The following is a 19875-nucleotide window of genomic DNA, read 5'->3' on the forward strand; positions in this document are numbered from 1 at the left end:
GAGCGATGGGAGCCACTGAGCGTGAGCACCAAAGGCAGCTTAATTTAAATACCGCTGCACTCTAAGTGTTAACAGCGGAGTCGGAGCTTAACTCCAGCGGCGACTGTTAGGCCATGTTCACACATTCAGTATTTGGTCAGTATTTTACCTCAGTATCTGTAAGCCAAAACCAGGAGTGGAACAATCAGAGGAAAAGTATAATAGAAACACGTCACCACTTCTGTATTTATCACCCACTCCTGGTTTTGGCTTACAAATACTGAGGTAAAATACTGACCTGTGAACGTGGCTGTCACAGGTGTGTCAAGTGTTATAGACAGTCTATAGACTCTGTTTCTGGCTGTAGAAGGTCACTACATTTGGCATTGCAGACACCTTCTAAAACTTTCTCTCTTTAAGACCCAGGGGCGAATCCCTCCTGCTGTCAATTGACACACCCTTGCAGGGGAGTTAAAAACCCTCAGTATGCTGCAGGGAACCGCCGGTGATATTTCTATGTTCCTTGGCTCTGGCTTGGAGCGCTGGCAGTCGGCTAGCTTCTTCTCTGGTGCCCTTGGAGGACAGTTTGCATTTCCCCTCTGGTGTCTGCTCAAGCTAAGTTATCCCCTTTCTTGGTCTTCCTTGTTGTCTTTAGTTTGTAGTGGGGCCTGACCAGTGTTCACCCCTCCCCCTCCCTATCTAAAGCCTAGCTCTAGGGATATACAGGGCTTGGGGTCCTGCTTGGCGATTGGTGTGTAACCAATATCTGGACGGTAGGGTAGGCTGGGTGTTATTAGATCTGCTTAGGGGTCTCCACTTCCCCTAGTGTTTGGGCTTCCTTCCCCTCTTCCCTTCGTGTCGCACTGAGTCTTTCCCACACCTGGCACACATGACAGTGGCCTTGAGACAGATGCCAGCTATGTAACATAGATGGCATTTTCTGTGTGTGAAGAGTCCAGCTCCTCAACTTGCTCCACACACCCACTACATGACGGGTATATCAGTCATGGGGCATTAAGAGCTTAAGCAGACACCGGTAGTCCCCAAGTTCAGCAAATTTATACAATTAAACAATGGAGCACAAATGCTTAATGAAATATACAATTGCTCTCCAATGGCAACTTAGAACAGACGGTATCAATCCGGCAGGTTAATATTATGGGCAGCAGGATGGCTCAGCGGTTAGCCTTCTTGCTTTGCAGCGCTGGGGTTCTGGGTTGTAATCTGACCTAGGAGCACATCTGCATGAAGCTTGTATGTTCTCCCCATGTTTATGCCGGTTTCCCTGGGGACTCCAGAGACAAGCTGGGAGGGGATTCAGATTCTGAGCCCCACAAAGAGTGAGGACAATGTCTGGAAGGTGCAGCAGAATATGCTGGTGCTATATAAGCAGATATAATAAAGAAGTAATCCCGGGGGAACCTATACAAAGATGCCATGGGTGTGAGACTTGCTATGATCCAAGGAATTTAAATTCTTTCTTCATAATTGTACTTAGTGTAGCTTTTATATTAATAGAAACATAACAGAGTTTGATAATTATATGTCATGACTTTGATATTAGTGGCATATCCTTAATATCAGATCAGCGAGGATCCTACACCCAGCACCTCCACCGATCAGATGTCTTCAGGTGGCGCAGCAGCCAGATGTACACAGCGTATAGGTGCACTATAGCACAGCTCCGCTCACTGTGTCGTGGCCAGTCTCAGGTACTGCAGCTCAGATCACGTTCTGAGTAATGACAGCCGTGCTTCAGCACCCAAGAACGGCCACTACGTTGTGAGCAGAGCTGTGCTGCTGAGTCTTTCATGTGCTGTCTACATCCGGCCGCTGCGAACGGACAATTGGAGTGAATGGTAGGACCCCCAACAGTCTGATACTGATGAACTTTCCTAAGAATAGGCCATCAATATCAAAGTCCTGGACAACCCCTTCAATTTTCTAAGCGGTATGAATATAAGGGGTCATGTGCAGAGTCCTGTGAGAGGAGTGTGATGGAGAATGCAGCAATATATTGTTTCTGTGACAGTTTTACAGAATATGAAATAAAAGAACTATGTGAAATCAAAGTCAGTATATGTCCAGTAATCAGGGTCCTTCACTCCTATGTAGAAACCCCATTACAGATCATATAGTATCCATTAATACCAGATGCCAAGTTCACCCGAGAGTAAACTAAACCGTTTCAGAGAGTGAATAATCAGCAGGACATACCTGGAGACTTGTTGGCTGAGGAAGACGATGTGCTCCTGCATTCTGCTCAGTCTGATTTCATACTGGACTTCTTTGACTTTGGGGTTATGTTTTCTAGCATAAAAGCCCCTCCAGCAAGACTGCAGTTGTGTTGCAGCTTTGTTCTTCCTATTCAGCTGGTCGGTGTCCTTTTCCTGTAACCCTCTGCTGTCTACAGCATCGCTGTAAGAAGAGTAAGTACTGGACGGCTGGGTGTGCTCCGTCACCGAGTCATAAGAGGACTGAGAACTGTCGTTACATTGTGGCAGATGCGCAGTAGATTTTTCTGGAATGATGGCACCAACTGTTAGGCCAACTTCATCTTCTTTTTCCTGTGTTACTAAATTCTCAGAGCTACATTTGCTCATTTCCATCAGGGTGTTCTCTGCATTTAGTTCCTCTGTTACGCCAGGTACCCTCTGATCTACACAGGGAGACACCGGGGATAACCCTGGAGCGACGGGCATGAATGTGGACTCAGAAGACAGAAGGCTACTGTTCAGCTTATCCTCATCAGTCTGGATGTCTTCAAGATAAAGGTTGCTGTAATGAGATGGTCCAGATTGAGCCGAACTGGAGGAAATATTTCTTGATGTGGAGGAATAATGGTCTTCAGAATTACTTGTGCCAAGCCAAGTGTTCACCATCACGGTTGGATCTAGAAAGGTCAAATAAGAAACTTATTAATAAACTTATTTTTTATGTTGCATTTTGTCACCCTATTGTAATGGGCTTGTAAAACTATTTTAAGAAAAAAGCAAAAATGTTGCATCCGTGGGTAAGTAAAAGGCTTCAAGCTTTATTGGGACAAATTAAAACAAAAAGCACCATGCTAGGGAGTAAAAACACGCTGCCAGCTGCCGCGTTTCTGGCCTGGCCACCCTTAGTCATACAATACGGCTGGATATGATGGGATATCCTATCTAAAGGTTGCACTACCAATCAAACAGAACATCAAGTGTATGGAAGGGAGGAAATCACTGGAAATGCAAACAGAGAGAACAAAATACATTACAATGACAGAAGAAATATAAGCATGCTATCATTTCTATAATTCATGCCTTTTGGCATTTTGGTGTCCAATCTAATAATCCATTCCCTCTCCTAACTGGTGGATTAACCCTCTCAATGCCCAAAAAAGCTAAACCATTCATTTCTCCATTGTGGGCATCCAAAAAAGTCACCTATAGCACCCCATATAGTTTACAGTGTAAGAACATAAAACATAGTATTTCTAAATACACTCCTATCTTATATGAAGATGTAATGCCATTCTATCTAACGGCCACCGATTTGTGGCCAAAAAGGGACTATCACGTGGCAATATACTCACCAAGCATGTACCAGAAACGAGGCAATAATATCACCTGGTTATCGGTTAAAGGTTTTTTTTTTTTAAATATGACAGTAACAAATGCAACATACACCCAAAAAAAAAATCACAAAAATGGATGACATGTGGATCATTAATTCATCAGTTGTAACACGCAATATGTTCTCGGCTGTAATTCATGCAATATAGAATACATAGGACGTACTAGTTGTAAATTAAAGGAAAGGATTTCAGAACGCATGGAAAACATTAATAATAAAAACAGAACATATTCTGGTGCTGTTAAACATTTTTTTGGATGCCCACAATGAAGAACTGGATGTTTTTTTCTTTTTTGACAGAGAAGGTTAATCCATCAGTTAGGGAAGGAGATTGGCGAAAACAAGCTCCTTGTAAGAGAAGCCTTTTGGCTCATTAGACTGGACACCAAAATGCCAAAAGGCATGAATTATAGAAAGGATACCATGTTTTAATATGTTTTAATATGTCCCAGTAAAGCTTGAAGACGATGCGACAGGGCATTTTTGTTTTTTTTCTTGGACATTTACCGCTTATCAGCAGTCATGGAATGACGCACGCTCATTATGGGAATGGCCGTCTACATTTGCGCACGGTGAGGCTTTTCTTTCTTCGTTTATTAAAACCTATTTTACTTTTACTTAAGTTTTAGGAGACCTACCCCCCCCCCAGCAAGCAAGAAGCTATGTGACATGATATACAGTTGTGTGAAGGTGATGTGTGACATGGAAGGAAAGTTACCAGGATCTGTTCCAGACTTCCCAGCATCCGCCTCTGCTTGCAACAGGAAAAACTCAACTACTTGACAGTATATTAGAGAACTGATTATAATACAATCAAAAACGACACACCATTTGTAATACATATGCATCATATTCCCGCAAAGCAATTTATGTTTCTTGCTTCTTATAGAGAAATTTCATGTATGCCATATTTCAATGAATGTTCTCTAGAAAAAAGTCAACCAACAAAAAATCCACTGAATTGTGAATAAGAATTAAGCAAAAAAAAAATTGCAGAAACCTGGTTCAGTGGCCACGTCCAAAGTCTGTTGCCCCAAGACCAGAGTCCTGCAAATCTCCTACTACTGGTGCCATTGCTGGTACTTCATCCGATTATTAGTCCCACGTGATGTCATGTGCGTGTGTAACCGCAACATACTCACGTGGTCACCATGCTAATAAGAAGCAGCCCCAGTGATGACGGCAGGTAGGAAGATGCCCCAGTGATGACGGCACGTAGGATGAGGCCCCAGTGATGACGGCACGTAGGATGAGGCCCCAGTGATGACGGCACGTAGGATGAGGCCCCAGTGATGACGGCACGTAGGATGAGGCCCCAGTGATGACGGCACGTAGGATGAGGCCCCAGTGATGACGGCACGTAGGATGAGGCCCCAGTGATGACGGCACGTAGGATGAGGCCCCAGTGATGACGGCACGTAGGATGAGGCCCCAGTGATGACGGCACGTAGGAGAGGCCCCAGTGATGATGGCACGTAGGAGAGGCCCCAGTGATGACGGCACGTAGGAAGAGTTCCATAGTGCTCTGGCCAGCAACCATGGACTACTGATGTGGACGCTGTACCAGGGTCCTGTGAATCTTTCTGCTTAAATTACATCTATATTGTCAAATATATACACCAAAGAAAAAATATATGCCCAATTACCACTATTATTAGACTGATGAAGTGTTCTGGTTGGGCTCTGCTGCTCAGCTGATGTATAGGATCTTTTATTAGGAGTTGAGGAGAGATGGGCCTCGTTACGAATCTGGTGCATTAATTGTCTCTGATGTAACCTAATCAAAGACAAAAAACAGAATTATATTGTGATTATAGCTGAAAACAATCTAAATGTGATACAGATGTAAAGGTTTAGCCGGAGACAACTCCTCCATATGAGGATGCAAGTGCATGAGATGATAATGAACAAGCTTCCTGGGAACTGAAGGATTACACTATGGTTCAGTATTAATGCGCAGTCAGACGGCTGTATAAATGGGAGTGCACGGACTGGCGGGTGGCTCTCAAAACCAGAGCGTGACAGCTGCAAAGAAATACATGAAACTGCCACACTCTGGTCAGGAGAGCTGCCGGCCAGTCTGTGCACTGCGTTCCGATTTATACGGCCGTCTGACTATGCCCTAAAGGTGACAAAATGTGAGACAAACTGGAAGAAAAATCTATAGTAAGAAAACAGATAAATGTGAGTCGAGCATTATTCAGATTTTCACGAGGCAGAATGAACATACAGACAGCAGTACAAGAATAGTTCTAATTTTTATTTTTGCATGGTTCACCGTGCGGTACAAGTGGTAGGATGGATTTTTCTTCGGGTCAGTGCGATTACAGCGATATCAGATTTATATAGTTTTTTCTTTATGTTTTGCTGCTATCACACAGTAAAAATGTTTTTTTTTTTTTTTCATCGCCATATTCTGAGAGCTGTAAGTTTTTTATTTTTTGGCAAACAGAGCTGTATGATGGCTTATTTTTTCGGGACAAGTTGGAGATTTTTTGGTGCCATAGTGGGGAACATAACAGTTTTATAGATCAGGTTGTTCCGGACGCGGTGATACCAATTATGTGTATTTTTTTTTTATTTATTTTTGTTTTAACGCAAATGCTGTGCTTTTAGTGGCGATAAGACTTTTCGTGATTTGTGTGAGCTTTTCTTTGTGTTTTTTTTTTTTACTTTATTACACATTTTATGTAATTTCATTTTCACTTGGTCCAAATGTGGGACATGCATAATTTTTATTTTGATCTCTGGTCTCATACACTGCAGTACTCGTGTACTGAGGTGCCGGAGACCTGTCAGTGACTCACTGAAGGAGCCGGTGAGACCCAGCTTGCTGCTGGGTCTCACAGGCCGGTGTACCCTGGGGTCGTCAGATAACATCAGGGTGCCATGGCAATGATTGGTTCCCATGATTACGATCACAGGGAGAGCAATCCTGCCGTAGGGGATATTTTAACCTCCTTTTAACCACTTAGATACCGCTGTCGCGATTGACAGCAGTATCTAATGGGTTAATCGGCCCTGATTGGTTCCAAAACTAGCCATGGCCGATACCGCTAGGTGTCAGCTGTCACCCGTGGGATATGTGCCTGCGGCAAGGAGCTATCCACTTATTCCTGAGGAATAAGGCCCCTTAACAGCTGCAGGTTTAATACGTATTGGCAGTCGATGAGGGGCTAAAAGAAGTCTGTCACTTTAAATGGGTTGTACAGTGTTGTAAGCGACTTAGCCCTTCTAACAACCATACTAGCACTGTAGGGGTTACTGGTACAATACCACAATTCATATGCAAATTAGAGGACTTTGATGCACCCTTGGCTATGGCACGCACATAGGCAGCATTCGGACAGTGCTGGGAAGGGATCGCTCTCAATTAGAAGAGAGGGAAAGGCTCCAATATGCAAATGAGAAGACATAGCAGTGCACCAAACTCTTGGCCACACCAAGGGTGCACTGAAGTCTCCTCATTTGCATATGAATTAAAAGTTACAGTAACAGGCACAGTGCTAGTATGGTTGTTATAGGGTCTAAGTGCACTACAACACTGTATAGCCTATTTAAAATACATTTGGGGATGACAGACTCTCTTTAAGGTAAGACAAGAAATAAGAGTGTTGCTACCACCCGGTGGTGACCTATGCTCCATATCTGATCCCCAGCAATTCATATTTTTACCACTAACTGAAAAGAAAGGTGTCCTACCATCCTTAGAAGAAATCACAAGACACGTACCTCTGTTTACTTAGAATCTTCTCCAGCTTGGCATCTTCCTCTGTCTGAAGACCATGTGCAGACGTCAGGGGACACACAGATGCCAAGTACTGCACCAGTGGAACATGCTGACCTGGCCGGTACGATCTTCCCTTGCCTTGGCTGTAAAGCCATTCTGCTTTCAAGCTACGGTAGCAAAAGAAGAAGGTAATACCTCAACAAAATAACTCTAAAATTCACCATTAAACAAACACGGGAGGAGCTATTCGGAAAGGTTCAATGCTAGCAGCATCTTGTAGTAAGGAATTAGAAAATATATTTAGATAAAAGAAAGCCTTTCCACATTCTGTGGGGTTATATAGTGTATTAGATAAACTGTCTTGGTCAGTGATTGTCAGGTATCTTCAAAAATAGTCAAAAAGTCTACGTAAATCCCATTCATTTACACATAGGTGCCCAAGCATACAAGTACCCCTATGAATCAATAATGAAGAAAGTAATGGTCAGAAATATACCTAATGTACATATTTAATACAGTCAGCAAATTCTCATAAATATGTTCTAATATGCAACAATACTTACATTACAGAGAGGCAACAGATATAACCATATTAACCTGTGTGTAAGTGATGGAGGTCATCTCAATAATGTGTTTAGTATTTTACCTTTCTTTTTGAGAAACTATATATCCATCTAAAACCTTTAGGTTCAAGCACCAGCTGACAATATAAGGTCTGTAGTCAAAACCAGGTATAGATGGAGTGGCCATGACACAAGGATTGTTCATGATTGATAACTGTTCCAGATCAGAAAGGCCTGCAAGAAAGGACACCTGGAAAAAAGCAGAACCGTATAACTATCTCCACCATCTGAAGCTATAAGGCAAGACACAGTCCTCAACATTGAAATTGTGACACCGAGAAGGAAAAGTCCAGGGATTATGGAAATCACAGGGTTGATAGGCATGTTAATGATATGCAAATGACAAATAATGGAAACAAAATGTTCAAAACATTGTGATGTATTCAGTATTGAACACCGAAATAAACTCCTGGGCATGATATCAATGGGGTTATTAAGGGATGTCTGAGGAACGCTCTGTGAAAATGAATGCACTTGGGTATGCAAGTCATCAAAATACGCTGCTGGCAGCTCCTTTTGCAGTTGCCGACCAATTATGTCCCAGTTGGTCGATATGATACAAGTCCAGAGACCCTGCAGGCCACGGTAGCACGTTTAGACCACGTAGGCTGCTCACAGTAGCACAAGCAACATGCAGTCTGGCATTGTTAGATTGAAAAATGGAATTACAGGGATCTGTCAGCATTTTCCTATGTAATCTGAGAGCAGCACGATGAAGGGAGACCTGTTTCCTGCGATGTTTCACTTAGTTTACTGTGTGCAGCAGTTGTGATAGAATCACAGTTGTCCCTGTTGCAGATTTAGCAGAGCTCAGAATGTTGTAACCCTGCCCACACCACATTTTTATGTGAACATTGTATAGTGAGAGAGAGCTGCTAATCAGTTGTGGGGCCCTGGTTGGACTAGGAGGAACAAGGGCAGCTTGTCCCGTAGTGATCATCTCCTGCTGATAAAATACTGAAATTGAAACAGCAAAACACAGCCCAGTAAGTGATACATCACTGAAATAAGGCTCTGCTCCCCTACATCATGGTGCCCTCATATCACATAGCAAAATCTGGAAACAGATTCCCTTTAAGACTAGAGGGGTCCGGCTACTGTTCATTATGCCACTCACACCATAATCCAAGAAGTAGGGTCTGTGAGATGTTCCCTTGTAAAGATCTCTTCATGGCATTATCTATATGGTCTTATCAGAATAGCGAGTAATGATCTATTCTACACAGAAAGTGAAATTAGACATCACATACCAAGCCTCAGGCGTCAATCAGTGTCTACACAAACCATCAGAAGACATTTGCAGGATATTGGGCTACAAGGCAGATGTCCAGCTACACTGTCCTCACCTCACTGCTCACAAAGACTATTATGGCGCAGGACAAAATAGCAATGGAGGCTGGAATGGAGGTCTATCCTCTTCAGCGATCAGTCCCGCTACTGACTTGGATGCAATAATAACAGGAGATTGTCTGGAGACCACGTGGGCAATGCCATGAAGAGGCTTCACGAGGGAACATCACACGGGTCCTAGTCGCAGGATTATTGTGTGGGGTGGCTTAATATAAATTAGCCGGACCCCTCTAGTTCTTATTCCAGGTAAAGTAACAGCTCGGCACTATATTGATTTGGTCATAGAACCAGTGTTTTGACAATTTATAAAAAAAAGTGATGCTAGAGCCATTTTTCAACACAACAAGCCAGGCCACATGTGCAACTGTGAACAGCTGGTGTGGCCTAAACATGTTACCATGGCCTGCAGCGTCTCTGGACTTATCTCCCGTCCCCAGCACATCTGGGACGTGATTGATGAGCAATTGCAAAAGGAGCTGTCAGCAGCGGATCTTGATTATTTGCATGCTCAAGTGCATTCAGTGTGGCCAAACATTACTCATAACCATTAATAACATGACAAGATGTGTAAGTGCGGGGATTTCTGTGAGTGGCGCTCATACTCAATACATCAAGATGTTTTGAAAATTTTGTTTCCATTTTTTTCATCATTTGCATATCATTAACATGTCTATCGATCCCGTGATTTCTAGAATTCCCTGACTTTTCCTTCTTGGTATTGAAGACTAAGGGGTAACGTTTCTCCTTGTGGCAAGCCAAGCCTGGCATGCCAGAGTGAGGAAACTTATGTGCCATGCATGCTCCTCTGGGAAATTAAATATGCAAATGGTCTCTTCAGAGAGAAAGAGGACTAGAACTCTAGCGCCACCTATTGCAAGCAGCGATCCTAAAACTCAATATTGACTCTTTAACGAGCCTTGCAATGCGAATTAGGATTTTAAAGTTAAACTGTATATTTTCCAGGAAGGTTCGGCTTTAGTTTATAAACTATAGTTCATGGGATTATAGTCGTCAACAAAAGGATTATGAGCTCTTGTTCTCAAGCTTGAAAATATGCACAACCCCCAGAGTAAATAGGCACGGCAAAGTTCAAGGGTCAGGGATTGGCCTGCAAACAAAAAATACCAATTCCAGAATATGCTAACAGGTAGTTATGTTGTGTGACACAATAGTTATTCTACATAAATTATATTCCAGTAAAACCAGTTCTGATTGCAATCTAGATTTTTAATGTTAAAAATAAAACTGTACGAATGGAAACAAAGAGAATTTGTCACGGGGGTACACCTGCCCCAAACTACAGCACTACGCAATCCAACAGCATCTATGCAAGTGACAACAGCATTGACACGGTGCCACAATATTTATTAGGGTGCGCACAGTCACACTAAGTGCAGTGGGAAATACAGCAGCACCATTACAACGCTGGCATTATATTCATAGATGGCGTGAAAATGTCCTCTGTTAGCAGGAGCCGAAGTTCTCAAATGATGGAGAAGCACTCAGCATGATTATTGCACAATGCACCTCCAGGACTTATATTATACTGACCTACAGAGCGGTCCGGTCTGATGGGTGTCACTGAGTCTTCATCCTGTGCCTCCCCTCTTCTTGTGATGCCGTCCTCCTTATCTGCTTGGTGTGAATGACACGTCCTATATCATTAACAAAGTGTTCCCCTTCGCGCTCCTGCGCAGGCGTACTTCTCTCTGTCCGGCCAAGTGCAGAGGACAGTATTGTAATGTGCATATGCTGGCGGTCTTTGGCCTTTCCCCGCGCATGCGCAGAACAGTACTTTGCTCTGCAAAGGACAGAGAGACATGCGCCTGGGCAGGAGCGTGACGGGGAACACTGTGTGGATGACATAGGACATGTCATCCACACAAAGCAGAAAAGGAGGACGGCACTGCAAGAAGAGAGGAGGCGACGGACCAAGACCAGCGACACCCACCGGACTGGACCACTCTGTAGGCCAGTATAATAAAAGGTCTTTTTTTTGTTTTGCAGTGCAGCTTGGAGACTTATATACAGTATTCCAGAATGCTGTAACACATGGCTGAAAGGTGGTGACCGCAGGTTATATGGGAAAAATCTGGTGACTGGTTCCCTTTAAAGCAAGCCAACCTAGCTGAAAGAGTAGAAATAATGGTCACTCTTATATTAACCGCCCACAAACCTAACTAACAAAAGGCAATTCATGGACACTTGTGAGATCGCTGTTATTCAAAGCCGAAACAGCTCTGCTCCAATTTTTCTACAAAAGGTGATAAAAATTACCGTCCATGAACTTAGGAAAACATGTGTAAATGCAACCAGAACAAGCAACGCAAAATTGTGAAAGAAAATAACACACGATGCGAAAAAAAATAAACACGTTTTACACATTGGCAAAATTAGAAATAGAATTGACTCTGTGCCACGTATCTAATGTGTATGTGGGGGTCTTTAGATTTCCTACCCCGTTAGGTCCAGTGTATGCAGTTTCTGCTTAGAAGAACAAGACTTACCTCATTTAGGTCTCGAATCTCATTCTCTGCCAGTGACAAGATAGATAAATTCTGTGGAAAGCTGGTGGAAGCCGTGCGTAAAGAAGCAATATTGTTTCCGTGCAGAAGAAAAGTCTGTAGAAGAATGAAGAAATTGTAACAATGCTCTATCTAAAAACAATGTCTGCAAGACACTTGATGGAACATACGGAAAGAGGATCTAGTGACTATAACTTCAGTGATTAGTGGTAAGAAACCTTTTGATAATCTTACCTTGAGACACAATAACTTTGAGAGATCACCAATCTGAGATATGTTATTGTCTGATAAATCCAGATGCTGCAGGGACATGCAATTGTTTATCTGGTCAATAACCTTGAGGAACATAATAGGAGGACACGTCAGGATATAGAATTCATTACCCAATAACAGTGGAATCAGTACGTGGTCGGCACTTAGATCTGACATATACTGAGGGGCCGCTGATAACGTGAAATACCAGCTTTTTCCAGAATGATGAAAGCTTCAGATATTGTGGCAATATTACACAACTTTCCATTACATGTATTTACTCCCCACATATAAGACCATTTTATTTTCTATTAATAATGCAATCTCAAAGTATTGGAGAAGTTGAGACCAAATAATGATAAAAAAACATCTTGAAGAAGTGCTTACACTGACCACTGCAACCAATCATTGGCCTCAGCCCGATGCAGCACAGTACCACTGAGGCCAATGACTGGCTGCAGCCAAGTAAGCACAGACAGACAAAGAGCAATGGAGCTGTGGGAAATTTGACAGGCGAGTAGAGCTGGGGCAAAACGATTCTCAGGACCCATTCCAGCGGCCAGGACCATATCCTGTGGTCTTCATATGGGAGCAATGCCCACCACCTCTTAACTGATAGCACACACAGCTCCTTTTTTGATGACGCCACCATTGCGCAGCGATGCAGTCATGATATTACGCCAAACCAGCTAATCAAGAGAAGGGCAGCTGATACTGGGGTGTACGAGGTACTTCTCAGGACTCCCGTCTGATGACCACAGAATATCAAAATAGTTGCTGGACTGGGTCCTCTGAATCGATTCGCACTAACTTTACAGATGAGTATAGGTTCATTATTTTCTACCTTCGGTCAGATTTTGTTTGGATCTCAGAAAACCCTTTTAAGCCATTGAGGAATGGTGCATTTATATACACTGCTCAAAAAAATAAAGGGAACACTCAAATAACACATCCTAGATCTGAATGAATGAAATATTCTCATTGAATACTTTGTTCTGTGCAAAGTTGAATGTGCTGACAACAAAATCAGACAAAAATCATCAATGGAAATCAAATTTATTAACCAATGGAGGCCTGGATTTGGAGTCACCCCTCCCCCCCCACAAAATTAAAGTGGAAAAACACACTACAGACTGATCCAACTTTGATGTAATGTCCTTAAAACAAGTCAAAATGAGGCTCAGTATTGTGGACTAAAGCATCCGCCAACTCCTGGACAGTCTGTGGTACAACGTGACGTTGGTGGATGGAGCGAGACATGATGTCCCTGATGTGCTCAATTGGATTCAGGTCTGGGGAACGGGAGGGCCAGTCCATAGCTTCAATGCCTTCATCTTGCAGGAACTGCTGACACACTCCAGCCACATGAGGTCTGGCATTGTCCAGCATTAGGAGGAACCCAGGGCCAACCGCACCAGCATATGGTCTCACAAGGGGTCTGAGGATCTCATCTCAGTACCTAATGGCAGTCAGGCTACCTCTGGCGAGCACATGGAGGGCTGTGCGGCCCTCCAAAGAAATGCCACCCCACACCATTACGGACCCACAGCCAAACCGGTCATGCTGAAGGATGTTGCAGGCAGCAGATCACCCTCCACCGCGTGTCCAGACTGTCACGTCTGTCACATGTGCTCAGTGTGAACCTGCTTTCATCTGTGAAGAGCACAGGGCGCCAGTGGCAACTTTGCCAATCCTGGTGTTCTGTGGCAAATGCCAAAAGTCCTGCACGGTGTTGGGCTGTGAGCACAACCTCCATTTGTGGACGTCGGGCCCTCATACCACCCTCATGGAGTCGGTTTCTAACCATTTGTGCAGACACATGCACATTTGTGGCCTACTGGAGGTCATTTTGCACGGCTCTGGCAGTGCTCCTCCTGTTCCCCCTTGCACAAAGGCGGAGGTAGCGGTCCTGCTGCTGGGTTGTTGCCCTCCTACGGCCCCCTCTACGTCTCCTGGTGTACTGGCCTGTCTCCTTGTAGCGCCTCCAGGCTCTGGACACTACGCTGACAGACACAGCAAACCTTCTTGCCACAGCTCGCATTGATGTGCCATCCTGGATGAGCAGCACTACCTGAGCAACTTCTGTGGGTTGTAGAGGCCGTCTCATGCTACCATGAGTGTGAAAGCACAACCAACATTCAAAAGTGACCAAAACATCCGCCAGAAAGCATTGGTACTGAGATGTGGTCTGTGGTCCCCATCTGCACAACCACTCCTTTATTGAGGGTGTCTTGATAATTGCCAATAATTTCCATCTATTGTCTATTCCATTTGCACAACAGCATGTGAAATTGATTGTCAATCAGTGTTGCTTCCTAAGTGGACAGTTTGATTTCACAGAAGTTTGATTTACTTGTTGTTATATTCTGTTGTTTAAATGTTCCCTTTATTTTTTTGAGCAGTGTATTTCGACCAGTTAATGCACCATTAATAAGCTCCCATCCATTATATAAAAGTTATTTGGCGCTCATTTACCGGGTTTTTACAGCGGCCAACAAACAAAGATCGCTGATACAATCGTTCTGTCCCTGAGCAGTGTCATGTTATCAGCAGCTCATCCCTTGACCACACAAGGCGATATGTGCTGCCGATAATACGATATGATCACCCGATGATTATACGGTGATCGGCAGCATGTTTACACCGGATATTAGAAACAAGTGTTCGTATCATTGCTTGTCCGCCAATTATAACTCCTGGAAATGCACCATAGCACCAATTTAGTACACATCGTCTACTAGTACTGATACCATATTAATAAGAGAACAAATAACATGTATCGGCATCTTGTGACTTTATTTTACAGACAAACCTTTAAATTGTTTCCGGCAAGGTTAAGCCATTCCAAATGCACCAAATCTTTAAGTCCTTCCACATATCCTATACTGTTGTGAGGAAGATTCAGGACTCGTAAATGGACCAGTTTTGAGACCCCCATCATCCGAACAAGACGGTTGTTGGCTACAGAGAGCTGAAATAAGGTGGACACGAAATACAGATGACTGATTACATTAGGACCACCCAGTTGAGTAAAACAATGAGCAGATGCTTTATGCTGCAGATTTGGATGCAAAACTGTGAACTGATTTTGCTGCAGTTTTCACTTGCTACATTACAAAGCGGGAAATCTGTGAAAATATACAAAGTGTCTACAACATGAGTGTGCTGCCGATTCGCAATCTGCTCTTAGATTCCAAAACGGATTATGGTGCTAGAGGAGACCTGGGCAATCTGCGGCCTGCGGCCGTATGCTGCCCTTTGGCTGTTCCCGGGAAGACAGCCAAAGGGCTGGTTACAGTGGCGGTCCGCATCACGAGGCTGCCCCCTGCCCGGCATCTCACTGTCACCGAAGTCTGTATCCACATACTGTGTAAGGGGCCCAGTAGGGAAGTTATACTGTGTAGGCACACCTGGGCAACATGCGGCCTGCGGGCTACTGGCAGCCCTTTGGCTGTGTGGTTACATACTGTGTGACAGACTTTGGGGGCACATCATACAGTGTGGGGGGCTTTATAACGACATGCTGTGTGGGGATGTCATACTGCGTGGGGTGCTCTGTGGTGACATACTGTTTGAAGGGCTTTGAGGTGCCGTCATACTGTTTAGGGGTGCTGTATAGGGAATTGATACTGTTTGCGGGGCTGTGGGGACATCATACTGCGTGGGGGCCAGGGCTGTGGAGTCGGTAAGCTAAACCTCCGACTCCACAGCACGGCCTCACTACTCAGCATGTACATAAAGTGCAGCACAGATTCATCTCACTGCCTCACTACTGAGCATGTACATAAAGTGCAGCACAGATTCATCTCACTGCCTCACTACTGAGCATGTACATAAAGTGCAGCACAGATTCATCTCACTGCGTCACTACTGAGCATGTACATAAAGTGCAGCACAGATTCATCTCACTGCCTCACTACTGAGCATGTACATAAAGTACAGCACAGATTCATCTCACGGCCTCACTACTGAGCATGTACATAAAGTGCAGCACAGATTCATCTCACTGCCTCACTACTGAGCATGTACATAAAGTACAGCACAGATTCATCTCACGGCCTCACTACTGAGCATGTACATAAAGTGCAGCACAGATTCATCTCACGGCCTCACTACGGAGCATGTACATAAAGTGCAGCACAGATTCATCTCACGGCCTCACTACTGAGCGTGTACATAAAGTGCAGCACAGATTCATCTCACGGCCTCACTACTGAGCGTGTACATAAAGTGCAGCACAGATTCATCTCACGGCCTCACTACTGAGCATGTACATAAAGTGCAGCACAGATTCATCTCACTGCCTCACTACTGAGCATGTACATAAAGTGCAGCACAGATTCATCTCACTGCGTCACTACTGAGCATGTACATAAAGTGCAGCACAGATTCATCTCACTGCCTCACTACTGAGCATGTACATAAAGTACAGCACAGATTCATCTCACTGCCTCACTACTGAGCATGTACATAAAGTACAGCACAGATTCATCTCACGGCCTCACTACTGAGCATGTACATAAAGTGCAGCACAGATTCATCTCACTGCCTCACTACTGAGCATATACATAAAGTGCAGCACAGATTCATCTCACGGCCTCACTACTGAGCGTGTACATAAAGTGCAGCACAGATTCATCTCACGGCCTCACTACTGAGCGTGTACATAAAGTGCAGCACAGATTCATCTCACGGCCTCACTACTGAGCGTGTACATAAAGTGCAGCACAGATTCATCTCACGGCCTCACTACTGAGCGTGTACATAAAGTGCAGCACAGATTCATCTCACGGCCTCACTACTGAGCGTGTACATAAAGTGCAGCACAGATTCATCTCACGGCCTCACTACTGAGCGTGTACATAAAGTGCAGCACAGATTCATCTCACGGCCTCACTAATGAGCGTGTACATAAAGTGCAGCACAGATTCATCTCACGGCCTCACTACTGAGCATGTACATAAAGTGCAGCACAGATTCATCTCACGGCCTCACTACTGAGCATGTACATAAAGTGCAGCACAGATTCATCTCACAGCCTCACTACTGAGCATGTACATAAAGTGCAGCACAGATTCATCTCACTGCCTCACTACTGAGCGTGTACATAAAGTGCAGCACAGATTCATCTCACGGCCTCACTACTGAGCATGTACATAAAGTGCAGCACAGATTCATCTCACGGCCTCACTACTGAGCGTGTACATAAAGTGCAGCACAGATTCATCTCACGGCCTCACTAATGAGCGTGTACATAAAGTGCAGCACAGATTCATCTCACGGCCTCACTACTGAGCATGTACATAAAGTGCAGCACAGATTCATCTCACGGCCTCACTACTGAGCGTGTACATAAAGTGCAGCACAGATTCATCTCACGGCCTCACTACTGAGCGTGTACATAAAGTGCAGCACAGATTCATCTCACGGCCTCACTACTGAGCATATACATAAAGTGCAGCACAGATTCATCTCACGGCCTCACTACTGAGCATGTACATAAAGTGCAGCACAGATTCATCTCACGGCCTCACTACTGAGCATGTACATAAAGTGCAGCACAGATTCATCTCACGGCCTCACTACTGAGCATGTACATAAAGTGCAGCACAGATTCATCTCACGGCCTCACTACTGAGCATGTACATAAAGTGCAGCACAGATTCATCTCACGGCCTCACTACTGAGCGTGTACATAAAGTGCAGCACAGATTCATCTCACGGCCTCACTACTGAGCATGTACATAAAGTGCAGCACAGATTCATCTCACTGCGTCACTACTGAGCATGTACATAAAGTGCAGCACAGATTCATCTCACTGCGTCACTACTGAGCATGTACATAAAGTGCAGCACAGATTCATCTCACGGCCTCACTACTGAGCATGTACATAAAGTGCAGCACAGATTCATCTCACGGCCTCACTACTGAGCATGTACATAAAGTGCAGCACAGATTCATCTCACAGCCTCACTACTGAGCATGTACATAAAGTACAGCACAGATTCATCTCACGGCCTCACTACTGAGCATGTACATAAAGTGCAGCACAGATTCATCTCACGGCCTCACTACTGAGCGTGTACATAAAGTGCAGCACAGATTCATCTCACGGCCTCACTACTGAGCATGTACATAAAGTACAGCACAGATTCATCTCACGGCCTCACTACTGAGCATGTACATAAAGTGCAGCACAGATTCATCTCACGGCCTCACTACTGAGCATGTACATAAAGTGCAGCACAGATTCATCTCACAGCCTCACTACTGAGCATGTACATAAAGTGCAGCACAGATTCATCTCACTGCCTCACTACTGAGCGTGTACATAAAGTGCAGCACAGATTCATCTCACGGCCTCACTACTGAGCATGTACATAAAGTGCAGCACAGATTCATCTCACGGCCTCACTACTGAGCGTGTACATAAAGTGCAGCACAGATTCATCTCACGGCCTCACTAATGAGCGTGTACATAAAGTGCAGCACAGATTCATCTCACGGCCTCACTACTGAGCATGTACATAAAGTGCAGCACAGATTCATCTCACGGCCTCACTACTGAGCGTGTACATAAAGTGCAGCACAGATTCATCTCACGGCCTCACTACTGAGCGTGTACATAAAGTGCAGCACAGATTCATCTCACGGCCTCACTACTGAGCATATACATAAAGTGCAGCACAGATTCATCTCACGGCCTCACTACTGAGCATGTACATAAAGTGCAGCACAGATTCATCTCACGGCCTCACTACTGAGCATGTACATAAAGTGCAGCACAGATTCATCTCACGGCCTCACTACTGAGCGTGTACATAAAGTGCAGCACAGATTCATCTCACTGCCTCACCACTGAGCATGTACATAAAGTGCAGCACAGATTCATCTCAACTTATAAATTTAGAAAAAGTTAATTTTATGGTTTTGATCAGCTGCTGCAGGTAAGAATACATGATACAATAAGCCCCATCGAAACAACGGTAGCAGCTAGTCAACAAACTTAACCACTTCGTGCCAGAGCCTGTTTTTGCCTTCGTAACCGGGCCAATTTTTTTCAATTCTGACCACTGTCACTTTATGAAGTAATTACTCTGGAACGCTTCAACGGATTCCCCTGATTCTGAGATTGCTTTCTTGTGACATATTGTACTTCATGATAGTGGTAAAATTTCTTCGATATCACTTACGTTTATTTGTGAAAAAAAATCGGAAATTTGGCGAAAATATTGCAATTTTAAAACTTTGAATTTTCATGCCCTTAAATCAGAGAGATATGTCACACAAAATAGTTAATAAATAACATTTACCACATGTCTACTTTACATCAGCACAATTTTGGAACCAATTTTTTTTTTGTTAGGAAGCTATAAGGGTTAAAAGTTGACCAGCGATTTCTCATTTTTCAAACAAAATTTACAAAAACATTTTTTCAGGGACCACATCATATTTGAAGTGACTTTGAGGGGCCTTTATGACAGAAAATACCCAAAAGTGACACCATTCTAAAAAACTGCACCCCTCAAGGTGCTCAAAACCACATTCAAGAAGTTTATTAACCCTTCAGGTGTTTCACAGGAATTTTTGGAATGTGGAAGAAAACAATGAACATTTAACTTTTTTTCACAAAAATGTTACTTTAGACCCAATTTTTTTATTTTCACAGGGGTAACAGGAAAAAATGGACTACACAATTTGTAGTGCAATTTCTCATGAGCGCGCTGATACCCCATATGTGAGGGAAAACTACTGTTTGGGCGCACGGCAGGGTTCGGAAGGGAAGGAGCGCCATTAGACTTTTTG

The 19875-nt window shown here is 44.0% G+C and overlaps 1 protein-coding gene across 2 annotated transcripts in view; it reads right to left on the reverse strand.

Annotated features, from left to right (window-relative positions):
• CEP97 (centrosomal protein 97) overlaps positions 1-19875 on the reverse strand; it is a 38859-nt gene that overhangs the window by 10514 nt on the left and 8470 nt on the right. The window contains exons 3-10 of one of the 2 annotated variants that reach the window (XM_073664621.1): positions 14881-15039; positions 12051-12152; positions 11799-11912; positions 7965-8131; positions 7321-7485; positions 5235-5365; positions 4307-4363; positions 2197-2872 (exon numbers count right to left, since the gene is read on the reverse strand). In XM_073664621.1, coding sequence (XP_073520722.1) covers positions 2197-2872; positions 4307-4363; positions 5235-5365; positions 7321-7485; positions 7965-8131; positions 11799-11912; positions 12051-12152; positions 14881-15039 — 1571 coding nt within the window. The remainder of the gene's footprint in view (positions 1-2196; positions 2873-4306; positions 4364-5234; positions 5366-7320; positions 7486-7964; positions 8132-11798; positions 11913-12050; positions 12153-14880; positions 15040-19875) is intronic. The other variant, XM_073664622.1, reaches the window with a different exon arrangement.

This window comes from Phyllobates terribilis, unplaced genomic scaffold (assembly GCF_046119375.1).
Source record: "Phyllobates terribilis strain yellow unplaced genomic scaffold, ASM4611937v1 Scaffold_2__4_contigs__length_985480577, whole genome shotgun sequence".
Taxonomy (NCBI): Eukaryota; Metazoa; Chordata; class Amphibia; order Anura; family Dendrobatidae; genus Phyllobates; species Phyllobates terribilis.